Source organism: Hyaena hyaena, unplaced genomic scaffold (genome assembly GCF_003009895.1).
Source record: "Hyaena hyaena isolate Hyena2069 unplaced genomic scaffold, ASM300989v1 scaffold_186, whole genome shotgun sequence".
Lineage (NCBI taxonomy): Eukaryota > Metazoa > Chordata > Mammalia > Carnivora > Hyaenidae > Hyaena > Hyaena hyaena.
This window is the reverse complement of record NW_024080818.1, coordinates 2,292,791-2,309,248: the sequence shown is the minus strand read 5'-3', so window position 1 is coordinate 2,309,248 and position 16,458 is coordinate 2,292,791. Positions and strand designations below refer to the sequence as shown.

Below are 16,458 nucleotides of genomic sequence, written 5' to 3'. Positions count from 1 at the left end.
TAAAATAAGGGTGTTCATAGCTTTCTCCATGGGTATTGTGGAGACTAAGCAAGATTTTGGCAACAGTATGGTGTCATGGTCAAGAGTAGGGGCTGTGGAATCAAACAGCCTCAGTTCACATTCTCAAGTAGCATCTTCCTGGTTGGTTAATAGTTACTGAACTTGTAGTTTAGTAGAAGTTAGATTAGTTACTGATCTTCTCTGCCTCCAAGTCCTCTCAGGCAAATTGTGATCATTAAGGGAGGTAATTGTACGAAGTGGTTAGAAGAGGACCTGGCCTACCCTCAGCACTCGGTAAACGTCATATTCTTAGTCCTTTTTGTTTGGGAGGTGGTCTAGCACGAAGAGTAGTCTCTGAAGCCAGAAAGGCAGGGTGTGTGTTGTCACTCTGCTGTTTACCTACTATATGGCTTAGGCTCTATGCCTCCATTTACCCATATGCAAAATGAGAAGGAAAAGAATACTACCTGCTGGACTAATCATGAGGATGAAGTGAGTTCATACAGACACAAAGCGCTCAGTGAACATCTTGTTTTTGGCACCATTACTTGTTTGGCACTCCCTCTGGTGTGGTTCTGATTTAGCAATTAATACAACCTAGTTGCAGTGCTTGTCTCCGTGAGGGCCTGAGCCCTGTTCTTTAGCCTCTGACTCATTTGTGTTGAACGAAGAAGATGATTCAGGTTTCTTGAAAGAAGGCCAAGCTGTCAGGTTGATCTGAGACACAGCCGTGAGCAGCAAAGCTCTTCATTGACTTGGGCTCGGCCCTCCAGTCTCTGTCCCCCATGGGCATTCCTGAGTGAGCAGAAAACAAAAGGCTTTATTTCACTCCTCATACTTCATTATCCAAAGTCCTCTCTTTAAGTCTCCCACCACAGTAATGAGCATGTCTGGCTTTTTGTGGCAGAAGTGTTTCCTTTTCTGTTCTTTTCTGGGAAAACTCTGTCAACATTCCCCCAGATAAGGATTCCAAGTATCTTGTGTTCTTTCCTCCCTAACTGTTCTCTTGCTCTATGTCTCTGACGTATTATAGCTTCTTGATTGACTTCCCTCTTGTGAATGAAACGGGCAAACTCTCAAAGATACCAACTGTGGTCCGAGTAAAGCAAATAGAACAGGATTCACTCTCAAGGGGTGGATTCAGAGAAGCATTTTTATTCATTTACTTTTTGCCTCTCAGTCCTTGGCCTTGTCAGGTAGCAACCTGTCTTGCTTGGAAATGTGGGCCTGATTCTTTTAATTCGTATTGCCTCATAACTCACCCTGCTACTTTGAACAGTGCTCCTGCAGACCGTGATAGCTTGACCCCCTAGAACTGAATTTGTCATAATAGGGCAGTTGCTTAATGTAATTGACTAGATTCGGCTGAGCAAGCCAAAAGATGAGAAGGTGAAGGAGCAAGAATAATTAGTAGTGTGAGCGATTCTACCCACCATTCCACTTAATTCTGCACAGTAAGCATGTGTCCTGGGATGAATATGTTGGGGAGACATGAATCTGATATCCTTCCAGTTAGACTCCGTTCCCAAACAGAGTCAACTGAGTGTTTAAAGATTTGTGTTTTTCATGTAACGTGGCCCCCGATGCCTAGCAACTGTCTCCCCTATGGTTCATTTGGACTCCATCTGATTTTCTCCTTACTACCAAAATTGAACACACTGTACCTTTCAGTGATAGCCTGGTTTGCACAGATGCTGCTCGCATTTATTTTGTTTTGACAAAGACGAGTAAGAAGCAGGTAGAGGGGACCTAAGTTTTTGGGAGGAGGATGGACTTCCTTGCTAGAACCATGCCCCCCTGTAACCCCCCAGGAACCCAGTTGTTTTTATATCCTCTGAACGAATCTTCCAGAAAAACAGTTTGAGATCTAAATGACCAAACTGGTTAAGATGGTATCTTCCTCCTGGCTCAACAAATGAATGCTGATCTTGGACATCTCCTTGGTTTATTGCCATAACCGTAGAGTATATGAACCACTGGGGATGTTGGGAGCAACTCCATCCATTAGCTGCATGACAGCTGGTCTGTAGCCTGATAGGAGCCCACTGCTGATTGTGTACAGTCCAGGGCCGGGGGAGGGGGGGGGGGTCGGCTCCACATTTCTGTGAGAAGACCATTTGGGGCGATGCTTTGTCTCACCCCATTGCTGCCTGTTTAGGAATGCTGAAACCTGATCAAAGAACTCATTTTTCCCTTCCCTGTGCCAGAAAATGTTTTTGTTTTTCTTGCAGAGATCCATCTCCGTGACCTTTATCAAAAAAGACCATTATTTTTGTTTGTTTCACATTTATGCAAAATTGTGACCCAGATCTTTTAGGCTAAACAGGATGATCATGAACATGTGGGCTGCTGTGGCTACTCCACAGATTGCCCCATAGACCTCTGTGAGCTCAGCATGAATGTGAAGCTCTATCGATGGGCTCAGAATGGCATTGGGGTTCCCCAGGACTGAGTGTCCTGTGGTGTGCTGGCCTTCACTAGGACAGCATATGGTTAGTGGCAGGGAAAGTGAGAAATTGGAGTGGTTTAGAGCAACTTGGGCTTTGCAGAAGAAGTGAGAATTTGTCTAGCTCCAAGCGACCATGTGTCATGAGGTCACCAAGGCAGTATTTAGATGCCCCAGAGTCTGAGAGCCTTGGATATCTTAGAACACGTGCTACACTTATAACAATGTAGCCTTGCTATTATGTAGAGTTTCTTCTAAAGGATGGTCTAATATGAATCATATTTGACATGAATTTGAGCCATGGAGGTAGCATTTCTTTTTCTTTTTTTTTTTTTTTTTTTTTTTTTTTTGAGAGCAAGAGAGCAAGAGAGGGGCAGAGAATGAGGGAGACACAGAATCCTAAGCAGGCTCCAAACNTTTTTTTTGAGAGCAAGAGAGCAAGAGAGGGGCAGAGAATGAGGGAGACACAGAATCCTAAGCAGGCTCCAAACTCAGCTGTCAGCACAGAGCCCGACATGGGTTCAAACCCACAAACCATGAGATGACCTGAGCCGAAGTCAGACGTTTAACCAACTGAGTCACCCAGGCACCCGAAGGTAGCATTTCTGATGCCTTTCTCTACCTACCATTTGGATAGAACATAAAGGAAGCACACTTAATGCTCAAATCTAGCTTCTGAAAAACAAAATTGGTACTGTTTTCTATAATAGAAGACCCTCTTTAATACAACATAATTTGAGAGCTAAAATGCTTGGTTTAGTAATTTTTAAGGTAATTTGTAATATACATACTGAGAAAAAGTTCATAAATGCATTTCGTCATGAATTGATATTTCTGAAAGTGCCTAGCATAATGTTTAGGAAATAGGCTTTTAGTCAACATTAGTTTCTTTTAAGTTTTTTCCATCTAGAGGGTCTGTTTTATTGATGTAGCTTAGAATGACTGGTGCATAGTGCTAGGCAAAATGTCATCAGCCTTTTTAAAAATCCGTCATTTACTTCCATTTTCGCTTTCTATTCTGTCCACTTACTGAAAGCTGTTCATAGTATTTCATGCTGTAGAAAATGGGCCTAAAGCAAAGAGAAAGAATTTCCTGGTTTTGCTATGCAAATTAGTCATACTGATTGACTGCAGAGCTTGTTTTACCAAATAATTTCCAAATATTTTAACTTTATCTTTTTACTTGAGTTTAGCTATGATCTAAGACCTGGCCTGGTCCAATATCAGAAAGTAGGTCTAGAAACCTAGATTTCTTTCTCTCTACTTGTTTACTGCTTTAAATTCTTCTGAGGATATTGGTATCCATTATTTCCTTTTCAGGAATGTGGCTTTTTCACTAAGACCTTATCAGACCTCTTTAAAATCAGTGTTTTCCAAGAATGAACCTTTGGTCTCCTGAATTCTGTTCTTGTGTATTTCTGATTTGATTTTTTTTTTTTTTTTCTCCCCCTTGGACCCTGAGCCACCCTTGGGTCCAGCATCCCGCTGTGACTATTGTTCTAGAAGACCTAGCCTTTCTGTGCTCATTACTTTCACACTCTTACATCTTCACCTAAAACCCTGAGGCCCTGTAGTTTGTATCAGTCTTATTTTTTTCTGCCTTCTGTTTGTTCACTCACTTGTTTGTTCAATCGGTAGGCCTGCAGCACGTAGCTGGTGCCCCACAATCTGCTCACTGAGGGCTGCAAAGATGAGTGAGGGAGCTAGAATCCAGTTGGCTTGCATCTCCATGCATGTGGAGGGTCTTTTGTACGTCATGTGGCACAGTCCATTGTGATATGAGCGTTGGAGAAGAATCAAGCAGTGGTTGCATGGCTGTCTTGTTCCTCCTTTATGGGTGTCAGTAATGCCTGTTGGGCCCCAGGTACCCCAGTTTCCGGCATGATCATCTGCTCATTCTGACCTCATCTCTCTCTATCAGATGATCTGTCCTCAGCTCTTCCATCCCACTCCCCTATCTCAGCCCTTAACACCAAGGGAGAAGCTTTCCCATCAGACCTAGCATAGCCATAAGAAGCAGCTCTGACAATGAGCAAAAAGAGCACAAGGAGTGATATCCCGTGGGCAGAAGTCTGAGAAATGCTTCCAGTAGGAGATGGAGCTCGTGGGAGGGGGAAGAGTGTGTGGATTGAGCAGAAGACATCCCTTCCTCTGAGGTCTCAGACTGGGCTGCAAACGATATTTGTCCATCAGATGTGTTTTTGCCTTCCTTACATAGTTTTTTTCTTTTTGTACTCCATTGCCAATGCTTAAAAATCAGGAAATTTCTCATGAAACCTAGATTTTCAGTCTCTTTTGAAAAAAGTCAGATATTTGATGGGATGTGGGAGAAAGCTGTCCGATAACTGTTATAGGTTTGGGGCCCTAAGCAATTGGAATAAAGGTGTTGCCATTCCCTGAGATGGAGAAAATTGGGGGAAACAGGTTTGTGGGAGCAGGGGTTGACTAGAGGCTTATTGAGTGTATCAAGTTTTGATTGTATTAGGTTTGAGGTGCCTAGTAAACATCCTAGTGAAAGTGTAGAATAGTAAGTAGATGTAGGAGTGAGGAGTGAGGTCTGGGTGAGACCTAAGAATGGGAGTGTAAGCATAGAAGCGATATTTATAGCCATGAGACAGGATGGGATAACCAAGAGAGTGATGATGATACAAGAGTCCTGAAAGTCCTGAAACCGGAAAATGTGGAGGAGCAGGGACCTGAGACTAGGAACAGTAAGGCAAGGGGAGACCCCGGAGAGTGAGGTGCGGCACATGCCAGCCAAAGAAAATGTTGCAAGGAGGAAAGAGGGATCCATCTGTCTCAGATGCTGTGATAAGTCAGATAAGAGGATAGTTGAGAAAGGGCACTGACCTAGAATGTGGAGGCCACTCGTGACTTTAACAAGAGCATGTCTGGTGGAGTGGTGGCAGGAAGCCAGACTGAAGTGGTCCTAGAGAGGGGAGAATTGGAGGCCGTGAATGTAGGCAGCTCTTCTGAAGCCAGTCAGCCTGGAGGGACTCAGATTGACATGCTACCAGGGAAGTCTCCATGGTGGCCAGGCCTACTCTGAGGACAGGCCACCCTGGTAGGTGAAGTAGTTGACGAGGTCCTAGTCTAGGTTATTAAAGTCCACATTTGAGTACTGATGTTGTTCTGATTTCCAGGGATGATTGGGAAAGTTTATTTTGCTTGAAAGGCAAGGAAAAATCGGATAGGTCCCTGGTGGCCACAAATGTTTTCTACTTAAGTATCTGCCGTCTTCTGGTGATAGGACTTGTAATCACTTGTGCTCTGTGGTCCCCTTCACTGAAATGACTCCTCCTCTGCACGGCCAGCACACCCTTTGGGCACTGGGCTCATGACCCTTGATTTAGACTGTGTGTGGGGGAGAGGGGAAAGGTGGCTGACCGGTAGTGGGAGAGGGGATTGTGCATAAGAAGGTACAGGAGTGAGTGGCCATGGGCCAGAGAACAGGAATCATAGAGGTGGGCAGGGGTGGCTGGCAGTGCTGCCTCATTTCCCGGAGAAAGGTCTCACAAGCGGCACCGTGTTCCTCGTTCTTGGCACCTAACGGCACATCACACGTAAAACGCTTCGTGAGAAGTAAAATGGCTCCTGCGTGCACTGTCATGGACGTAGTTCCTTTTCCATGCTAAACACTTCTGTAGTCTTATCCACAAGTTACCAGCTGCTAAACTAGTCATGAAAATTCTATCTGATCTTTTGGTAACATCAGGTCACAGGAGTTATTTTAACGGCTAACATAAGCAGTATTATTGCTGGCTCGGGTTCAAACTATGTCTTGTGATCTGGACGTCTCTTTTGAGATTCTATCAAGTTAAAATTAGAACACTTATTTTAAGAGATGTATGCAAGCTGAGACAAATCCCCATTACTGGGTCAGAATGAATGGCTGCCCGTAATTTAGAGACAATCGTAATATGTACCCAACGTTTTGTTTGTTTGGTTTTTTGTTCCTGGCTGGTAAAATTAGTGGATAAATCGGGCAGTGAGTCAGTGAATCTTCTGGTCATCCTTGTTCTGCATTGAGATCAGTTGAACTTCATCTTTTGACATCAGTATATCCCCTTATTCATTAGCTAACTATTTTGCTTTTTAGCCAGGTGGCATAAATTTGGACTGGTACCTGATTGTTGCTTTTGGTGAGCGAGAGATTTGGAAAAATACCCTGAGTTTACCCTCCTGTAAGAATACCTCCAAATTGGATTTAGGCTGATTTTTTTTTTTTTGGGGGGGGGCGGGGAGGAGAGAAAGAGTGCATATGGGAGAGCTGGGAAGGGGAAAAGAGAAAATCCCAAGCAGGCTCCACACCCAGCCCGACACTCAGGACTCGATCGTGTGTAGGACTTGTAATCACTTGTGCTCTGTGGTCCTCTTCACTGAATTGACTTCTCCTCTTCATGGTTGTGAGAACATGAACTGAGCCGAAATCAAGGGACTCTCAACCAACTGAGCCACCCAGGTGTGCCAGGCTAAACTAATTCTTTTAAATAAAAAGTAATTTCCCTTTTCAGTTATGACCTGTGCTTTTACTTATTTCATTTTGATATGGCTGTTTTGGATTTTCATAAATGAAAAGTAGAATTGATTAGAATGATAGAAAATAATAGAAGCAGGATTAAGACATAAACACAAATACATGAAATTCATAACTAGATTAAAACTCTAGATACAAAAACAGTGTTTCGGACCTTTTGCTCTCTTGTTTGGCAAACAAAGTGTTTTATTAAAGTTAATAGAGCGAGCCTTTGAGGCTGCTTTGCTGTATAAATAAATCCTGTTCTTTTTTGTACAGCTAGAGCACAGATAGTTTTACCGATACAACTCACAAACCATCCTGTAAAGTGGCCTGGGTTAGGTCTAACAGCCCCCCTCTATCAAGTCAAGGGCAGAGCTGGTGGATTCCAGGACCAGCGCTCTGTACGACTATCTTCTGTCCAACTGCAGGGCTGTCTGCACTTTGCTCCCACCTCCTATCAGAGCCCCATGTCTCCCACTCAGCAGCTGCCTTACGTTGTACCCTGCCCCCATCGGCCCACCCTCATAGGGCCCGTGGGCTGGCCAGAACCTTCCACATTCAGTGACTCGCCCAGGCCTGCACTTCTCATAAAGAATCCTTGCTCTAAAACTTGTTTTTCTCCTACCCCTACTCATGTCCATAGATCTCTTTGGTGTGTGGCAGTTAGGTTAAAGAAATACCTCAGTGCCTGAAAAAGAGTTCTTGTTCTTTAGCATCCAGAAGTAGGGCCAGTCGTGGCCTGAACTCCTGACCTCTGGAGCCTGTGCGTGACTCCTGTGTGCCCCAGCATCTTTCTTACTTCCTCTCCCCTGCATCTTTGGTCATAACCCTCCTGAATCCCCATGAGCACTTTTTTGGTCTGTCCCTTGGTACCCCTGGGCTACAATAAAAACCTATTCACATCGTGCATTTTCTGATTCTTTTTTTTCCTGAAATGTGGAACCGCTGTTGGGTGGTTACATCACACTTCAACAATCCTGCTCCCTTCTTGTTCGTCCCCCTCATCTTACCGGCACCAAGGAGTCCCTCGCCTTTGGGCACAAAATGCAGTTCCACCCATATTTAGGACCCATTATGATCTCCTATTCTACCTCAGACAGGCTTATGAAGGCCTTTCTTCAAACTAAGACTGCCCTATGAAAAGACTGTCCAGTGGATACAGTTTTTTTCATGGTGTTAGGATAGAATAAAGAAGGTAATTTTGAGGAAGGGGGATCCTTCCTCTAGCCACAGAGGGTATCCATGATTTCACATGAAAGACACTCAGGAATCACGGCTTCATGAAGGTGGAGCCCAGGCCTGAGCCACAGTGAAGTGCAGAGTGTAGACTGTCCCCAAATGGGGTTTCTGTTGACCTGCAAGGGGAAGGCCATGAGCCACATCGGTTAGGATCTAACCAGCATAAAGTCCAGTCTCCAGGCAGTTCGCAGAGGCCCCTGAACCATGGAGGGGCACAGACAGAGCCAGAGGCAGAAGCGTAGACTCCTGCCTCCAAGCCAGTTGCACTGGGAGGCGTTTGCCAACTGCTGCACTGCTCTGGGCCACCAGGCCCTGCCTCCGCATGAGCTTTAAAGGCCCAGTTCACGGAGTGAGGTGGCAGAGAGGAGCTGAGGTGGCCCTTAGACACTGTCTGCCACAGTCCACCTGGGGATTGGCTGCTGGTCCTGAGCACACCACTGTCCATTCCTTGTTCCTGTTCCAGCCAACCTTCCCTGACCTTTGTGCAAACTGAACCCATCTGGGGACCGTCTGTCTTAGGCAGTACTAAGTTGCTTGCTTTGTAGCTTTCTTTCCTGTTAGTAACTTTGCTCTGTCTTTGACTATGTTTGGAGTATTTCTAGGGTTCACTAACCATGTCCTTTCCATCTTTCAGACAGACCATCTGTAGGCAGGGAATTCCTGAAGTAACACATGTCACTCAGATGACGTCCTTCTAATTCTGGGAGTGTCTTTCAGTAACAGCCTACTTGTGGTTAAGAACCTTGGCTCTAGAACCAGACCTCCTGGGTGGGATCCCAGCCTGGTCACTTACCAGCCATGGGATCCTAGACAGGGATTACTTCATGCCTTGGTTTCCTCACATAGTTGTTTTGGAGATTAAATGAGATAAACCATGCAGATGTTAACCAATGTCTGGTACATGTGAGGACTCCATATGTGGTAGCTGTTACCATTTCTCCTGCCTGATCTATTGCAGACTGTCCGGAGAGCAAGTTAGAAGGGAATAGTTTAATATATTTTAGGTAGTATTGTTACCTCTCACATAATGACTGTGTGACATTCATATTAGGTCTAGGCAAAACCATGGATTGAAGTTCATGGCCAGTTACTCTAGAAGGAGACTCAAGTACTCCTACCTGCTCCAGGCAAGATGAGTCGGAAGGAGGGGATGTGTGAGAAGGCAGAAGCAACGCCTGCTCTTTCACATGTGCTCTCTTCGGGTTTTAGGCGTGTTTGTGTTATAGATGGGGCAATGCCCGCTCCCCTCCCCCCCCCCCCGCCCCCGACATTGTACCAAGCGTCGGGCCTCAGGGCTGGGCTCTCCCATCACCATCAGAACATTGGTCAAAGGCTGTTATTTTAACCGTGCCATCTTGCCCGGGTCTCCTCTGGGCCCCACTTCCTGCAAAGCCTCTTCTGAAAATCCCTACCTGCACTAACTGCTTTGTCATTTCCATAGCCCCTAATGTCAGCATTGCCCTGCTAGCCCGGATACGTTGCCTCGTTTGTGCTCTTGTTTCTTCTGTTCGATGACCCCTCTCCCTGTTGGGACGGAAATCTTTTGAGGTCATGCACGGAGCATAGTGTCTTATGCGTAACAGATGCATATTTAGTTAATAGTCCTGTCTGCACAAATTTTGAGCATTATGACTTCTGTCCTTTTAAGGATAAAATTGAGAGTATTTGTATGCATGTGTGTGTCCACCTGTGGGTATGTGCATATGTGCATGTATGTGTAAAATATAAAATTAAGAGTAAACTTGGGGATACCAAGTATCTACTGCGTTTTCAGAAGAAATGAGCTGAGGAAATTTACGATAGGCTCTATTTTTCCCAGTTTTGGAGTGGTCACACGGTAGGATTGGTAGGAGGACAGGCTTAAGAAAGAGGCAGAACTGTGCCAAATCCTTTTTCTGCCACTTATTAGCTGTAGGGCTATGGGCAACTCACTGGCCTCTAAGAGCCCCTGTTAACACACAAGTAAGGTCTACCATGCTAGCCTGTTATTATTCCCCATCATGTCCCTAAAAGAATTTGGGCCCCAAACGTAGGAAACTCTCAGATAGTGATAGCTATATAATAGGTCTCTGGCATTAAAACAAATTTTTTTTTAAGATCGGAAAAATTACACGAATAGAGTTTGCATTATTTCAGTCTATACATCATGCTCAGCTACTTTGGTCACCTATAGGATAAATCCACTAAAATCCGACACTTGAGCCCAACACCCAAGGACCTGTCCCATTCTTACTTTCTGAGCGAAGTTTGCTCTTTGGCTCCGCTGGGAGGACCCTCAGTCTGACACACACATGCTCACCTGATACTTGCTATCCCCCTGCCTAGAATTCTTCGTATTCTTGCCAGCTACCCAGCCCCGGTCTGCGGTACAGTTTTCAGTCTCTGCCCCACTGAGCCTACTGTCACCACCTCCCTGCCTCTGCATTCCCGGAGCTCTCACTGGTCCCAGCTTTCTTTTGGCACGTGTTATATTCACCTTTATTATTTGGTTTTATATGCATAGATTTCCTCTCCGCCAGAACAGGACCATCTTAACTCTTAGTCTTTTTAAGATACTATTGTGAGATGCAGTGTATACACAAAAGGGTATACATAAAAATTGTGTTTTTTTAAATGCAAGTTAAAAAATAGACTATAACCAGTACCTCAGAAGCCCTTGTGCGTGTGTTTCCCATCATGCTTCCCTTTCCCCCAGAGATAACCAACGTCATGACACTTACATTGATCAGTTTTCTACTCTTTAAGCAGTACTTTGTTTTGCATTATGTGTTTGTTTGAATTTGTAGTTTTCATATTTTAAAAATTTATCCATTTGCTAAATAAGTGGAACTATAATTTATTTTCACTGCTATATTATATTCCATCATCTGAATATACCACAAGTTGTCCTTTAAAAAGTTTAAATGGGGTGGATTGGTCGGTTATGTGTCCGACTTTGGCTCAGGTCATGATTTCGCAGTTTGTGGGTTTGAGCCCTGCATTGAGCTCTGTGCTGACAGCTTATAGCCTGGAACCTACTTCAGATTCTGTGTCTCCCTCTCTCTCTGCCCCTCCCCCACTTGCACTCTGTCTCTCTCTCGAAAATAAATGAACATTTAAAAAATAAAAGATAAAATGGACAAATAACCATAAAATCTCAGTGACATTCAACAGTAAGTATATATTTTTTGCTCATATGTTGGTGGATGGGCTGAGGCAGCTCTGATCATCACAGCGGGGCTTGTGATGAATGCCAGGCCACAAGTTTGATCCAGATCTGCTCCATGAGTCTTCTCTGTTCTTCTGCCGGAGGAGGTCACAGCTTCATCAGAGAGAAGGAACAGAAATGAGCAGGGCTTTTTTTTAGAAGGCAGTGTCACATCTGCTCCCATTTCTTCACCAAAGGCAAGTGCTTTGTGCATGCCCAATTATCAGTGAGGCAGGAAACTCACTCCCCCTGTGGAGATTGGGAAAGGGAGTGAACACTTGCCGAACAATCTTAACCTACTAAGATAAGGCCGCCTGGGTTGTTTCCAGTGATGACTACATCAAACAGTGCTGCTGCCATGCACATTTTGATTACGTCTCCTGTGGCACACCTGCTTTAGGATGTGTGCCTAAGACCTGAGCTTCCAGATCGGGGTCGCGAGTGTTGCCAGTGTTACCAGCAAATTCCAAATGGTTTTCCAAGTGTTGTACCTTTTCTGCAGTGGATTGGTGTGTTGGTTTTTGCGCTGATCCGCCACTACTTTTAGATTTTCATGTGTATTTAACATACAGTTGAATAATTTAAAAAGTATGTCTAAAAGTTTGTGAGCTTAAGCTCTTTTCCAACCATTACTGTAAGGTGGAAGGTGCAATGTTCAGGCTACAGAACAAAGTGCCATTCATCTTTGTGTCAGTGCTCAGAATCCACTAATGGGTTCGGCTTGTGTTCTCTTGGCAGATTTGGTGCAAATGCAAAAGTTGTGCATTTCCTGGGGCGAATCAAACCATGGAATTATACTTACGATCCTAAAACAAAAAATGTCAAAAGCGAGTCCCATGATCCCACCATGACTCATCCAGAGTTTCTCAACCTGTGGTGGGACATCTTCACCACCAACGTTTTACCTCTGCTTCAACAATTTGGCCTTGTTAAAGACCCCCACTCGTACTTAAATGTGGTAGGTTCTGTTTTTTCCTTTCAGGCAATTTAATGCTGTAGTTTTTTAAAGTTGTATACTGGTAGAGGTAGAATATTTAGTGGTATTTTGCCATAAGAGACTCTTAAATAGAGAACAAACTGAGGGTTTGCTGGAGGGGAAATTAGTGGAGGGGGTGGGCTAAATGGGTCCTGGGCATTAAGGAGGACACTATTTGGAATGAGCACTGGGTGTTATGTGTAAGTGATGAATCACTGGGTTCTACTCCTGAAGCCAGTACTATACTGTATGTTAACTAATTTGAATTTAAATTTAAATAAGTAAATAAAAAGAACTTCTGTAGAAAAAAATTTTCTATTTTAGAGGGGAGAAACAGGGCCAGCAAAGACTAAAGTAGTAGATTTTGTGGCAAATTTCATTAGCTCTGAAAGCATAAGAAAGGGTTTTAGAGGCTTTTATATATATGTATATGTATGTGTCTGTGTGTATGTATATATATATCCATATATAATATCTATAGAATTCTTAGCTCATTATCCTAAGGTTCTAAGACTATTCCTAACGTATAGAGAGTGCCCTCTTTCATGTTTTAGATGAATAGACACTTTTCCAAAGAAACCATAAACATTTAAATATATGTATTTTATTTTTTTCATCTGCTTAGAAGAATGTATTTTCAGTGAACATCACAATAACATGAACATGCAACAACAGATACTTTTTTAGGATTATGTTGGTTTGCTGTGTTTGTGCTCTTATGGTTAGATAGGATCTTGAAAAAGAAATCTTGTAAGAAGATGATATTAACATTTAAAACAACGAACTGCTTAACCTTGTTTCTGACTTTAAAGGTCTTCCTCTGAGGTTTATTCTTTTGGAAAAATTAGAAGAGGATGAGAAATTATACTTTTATGCTATGCAACTAAGATATAAAGAATAGAATTGAATGAGTAAATTGTAATTGAGTCTAACTAATCAGTTAATTACCTTGCTATAATTATAAGAGGTTATAATAGGTTGTAAGAGATCCTTTTATTTGCCACAGAAGAGATTTTAGCCATTTTACTTATTAGCCCCTGTACCAATATATAAAATGGAGAAAGGGAAAAATAAATACCACTAACATTATTACTCTAATTGCTTTATATGAACCATGAAATAATACTTTTACAGTACTTGGAATGTTGCCTGGCACATAGTGCTTAAGGAAAGTTAGCTATTATTATAGAATCCTTACAACTACTCTATCAAGTATTATTGTTACTATGCCCTTTTTGTATATTAAAATTAACTGAGGTCTAAAGAAGCTAAATACCTTCTGTTGGTTATATAACATACTCACCAGAAGCAGAACTGGGACTCAAATCTAGGTCTCCAAGACTGTTATCTTCTGAAAAATACAAAGTAGAGAATTATGGAAGAACCTCCCTGTATCATTCCCATTGTGAGTGGAAGCAAAGGCAGGGCTCATCTAGGGTAAGGACTTCTGTTGCTTCAGCTATAAAATAATCCCGTGGAATCTGCCCCAGTACCTGGGAGTTCCAGTATATATAAACACCTACATATACACTCACCTATATCTAGCAACAAGAACCAGCAATCAAAAATTTTGTTCTACCATTTTCTCTGTTAAAAGCAGCGCCTTGTATGTATTCATTCGCCTTCCTTTTTCTGTTAGTTCTCACCTCAGAGCTTTTTGAAGAATAGCTCTGATAATCTTTCATTGTACACTTAAAGTCAACTGCCTTTCTTTAAGTCATGAGAATCTTAATGTCATGTAGAGTAGGTTTGCTCCATTTCCTGAACATTTACCCTATACCTTCCACAACCCAAGGACTGAGAAGTATGAACCAAGGAAAAGCGATGAGAATTGTTCCAGATTAAGCGAATTAACACAAGCTACAAGATAAGATGCTACTTGATAATAAGCTTGAACAGGCACAGACGTTTGGTGCATAGTCTCAAGCCACTTAGCGCTCACGTTTATAACGTGACAACTTACATGGTGCGGCTCTCTGGTTAGGTTCTTTCTGAAGCTTACTCTGAGGTATCATTTTGTTTAAGTTCTCAACCTTTCAGAGCCCACACAAATCGAGAATTTATCGTGAGACTTGTGTTCCCTTGTCCATCCATCTTACGCTTTCTAATGAACTGTTTGCAGCTTTCAGACTTGGTCTATACACTGGCTTTCTCTTGTGGCTTCTGTAGAAAGGTATGCAGAACTTAAACATTAACCCTAATTACTTTGTTTTCCCAATGTTTTCACTGAGTCCAGAAGTCTTCATTTCGTTAGGAAAAAAAAATCATACAACCCTTGTATTTCTGTGTCTTGTTTGTTTGTTTGTTTCATGTAATACTTTTCAGTTTTTGCTACTTTGCATGATAATTCATCCTGGCTTTTCTCACCTTCAACTTCCTGCGTTCTTTAAAGCAGTCTGGCTTTCAGACCTCAAGGAGTCTGATGATGCTCTCCTTTTTAGGAAGGTGTCTCGGGAGCTGTATCACATCTGTCCCTTGGGGAGATCCCGGCCACAGCACAGCCTTTTGTGTCCTCAGAAGAACGGAAGGAGCGGTGGGAACAGGGCCAGGCCGATTACATGGGAGCAGATTCCTTTGACAACATCAAGAGGAAACTTGACACTTACCTCCAGTAAAAACGCTGCCTTTTTCCCATGGACACATCCATTTCACAGGCACTTGTTTTGGATACTTAGTATCTAGAGCTGGGTTAAGAAAGGTCTGTTACAGTTGCTAGAAGCTTTGCTAAAATTAAGATGCATCAGATGAGGGGATTTTGCAGGACAACGGGTGAGAACGGGGCAAAAGTTGTGAAATAGCAGTTCAGCTATGTGGACAGCGTTCTGCTTTTTAACCCTAGGCTTATTCGGCACATGGGTCAGAAATTAGTTTTGCTGACTGCCAACACAGGTGGTAAGGGAAAACTATTAAAATGGCTGTATCGACTCTAAAAAAAAAAAAAAAAAAACAAAAAAAAAAAACGTGCCAAGGCAGGCTCTCAGTAGGTCTCCCTGAGAATGGGATGGGGTATCTATCTCTTGCTTGCTTGTTGTACCTTTGACTAGACCCGCATTTTAGAATTGCCCAGAGGCCACCAAAGCGATTGTAATCGTGCTTTCAGGCAAAGACAGCCTAGAACACTGCTGAGTGACTCATAAACCTATCAACAGATGGCGTTAACCCATTTTATTTCCTAATTGTAGTGTCTGAAGTCACCAGTTTTCCTGTGTACAGTTTACAGCATGCAAAAACACTTGTGTTCCGTTCTGTGTATCTGTAAACAGCCGTGTGTTCTCTGATGGTTACCTGCAGCAGCACCCTGTATGAAATAAAGACTTATTGCCATATCCTGGTTGTCTAATTAAAGGATTCCCGCTCCCCTTGAAAAAAAGTAGTTTTTCATATTTTTAGAATTTGTCAGTGTTTTAAAAACCAGTGTAACACTTGACACTGGAATTGGTTTCTATATTTCTAGAAATATTAAAATTGCATGTTCTCCAGTGACGGTAATGGGTGTAATTAATGAAGGAAAGTGAGATCAAATTTGTCAGTCACCCACATTATATCTCCATATTCAGTTGAGTACTCACATTTTAGAAAATAAAACGTTAAAGTCTACATAGGTTCATTGTCAGTCTCTGAACATATTTGATAATCATTCAGACTGTTAGTACTGGAACTGGTGTCTTCTAGTATTATTATCCAGGAATTAAAATGGTAGAAGTATAAAGGATATTTATTAAATGTACAGATGATTCTAGGCTGCAAGGATGTGGCAAGTCAGGGAAGGGCAGATTCCAAAATGACCTTTAATTTTTTTCAATGTTTATTTTTGAGAGAGTGAGCATGAGTGGGGGAGGGGCAGTGAGAGGGAGACACTCAATCTGAAACAGGCTTCAGACCCGAGCTTTCACCAGAGCCCAGTGTGGGACTCGAACCCACAACCGTGAGATCATGACCTGAGCTGAAGTCGGACACTTAACCGATCAAGCCACCCAGGCACCCCAAGATGACCTTTTAAAACCAATGTGAGTAATCAGAGATCATTCTATTGGGGAGAGGAGGGGAGGAGAAAAGACCATGATGAGAAGAAACTTGAGAGAGTTAATTGG

General features: G+C 42.9%; 1 protein-coding gene across 3 annotated transcripts in view; it reads left to right on the top strand.

Annotated features, from left to right (window-relative positions):
• The window catches only part of GYG1 (glycogenin 1), a 31,750-nt gene extending 16,537 nt beyond the window's left edge, over positions 1-15,213 (top strand). The window contains exons 6-8 of one of the 3 annotated variants that reach the window (XM_039240991.1): positions 12,130-12,349; positions 14,490-14,540; positions 14,809-15,213. In XM_039240991.1, coding sequence (XP_039096922.1) covers positions 12,130-12,349; positions 14,490-14,540; positions 14,809-14,982 — 445 coding nt within the window. In that variant the 3' untranslated portion in view covers positions 14,983-15,213. The remainder of the gene's footprint in view (positions 1-12,129; positions 12,350-14,489; positions 14,541-14,808) is intronic. The other 2 variants (XM_039240989.1, XM_039240990.1) reach the window with 2 other exon arrangements.
• The last annotated feature ends 1,245 nt before the right edge of the window (positions 15,214-16,458 follow it).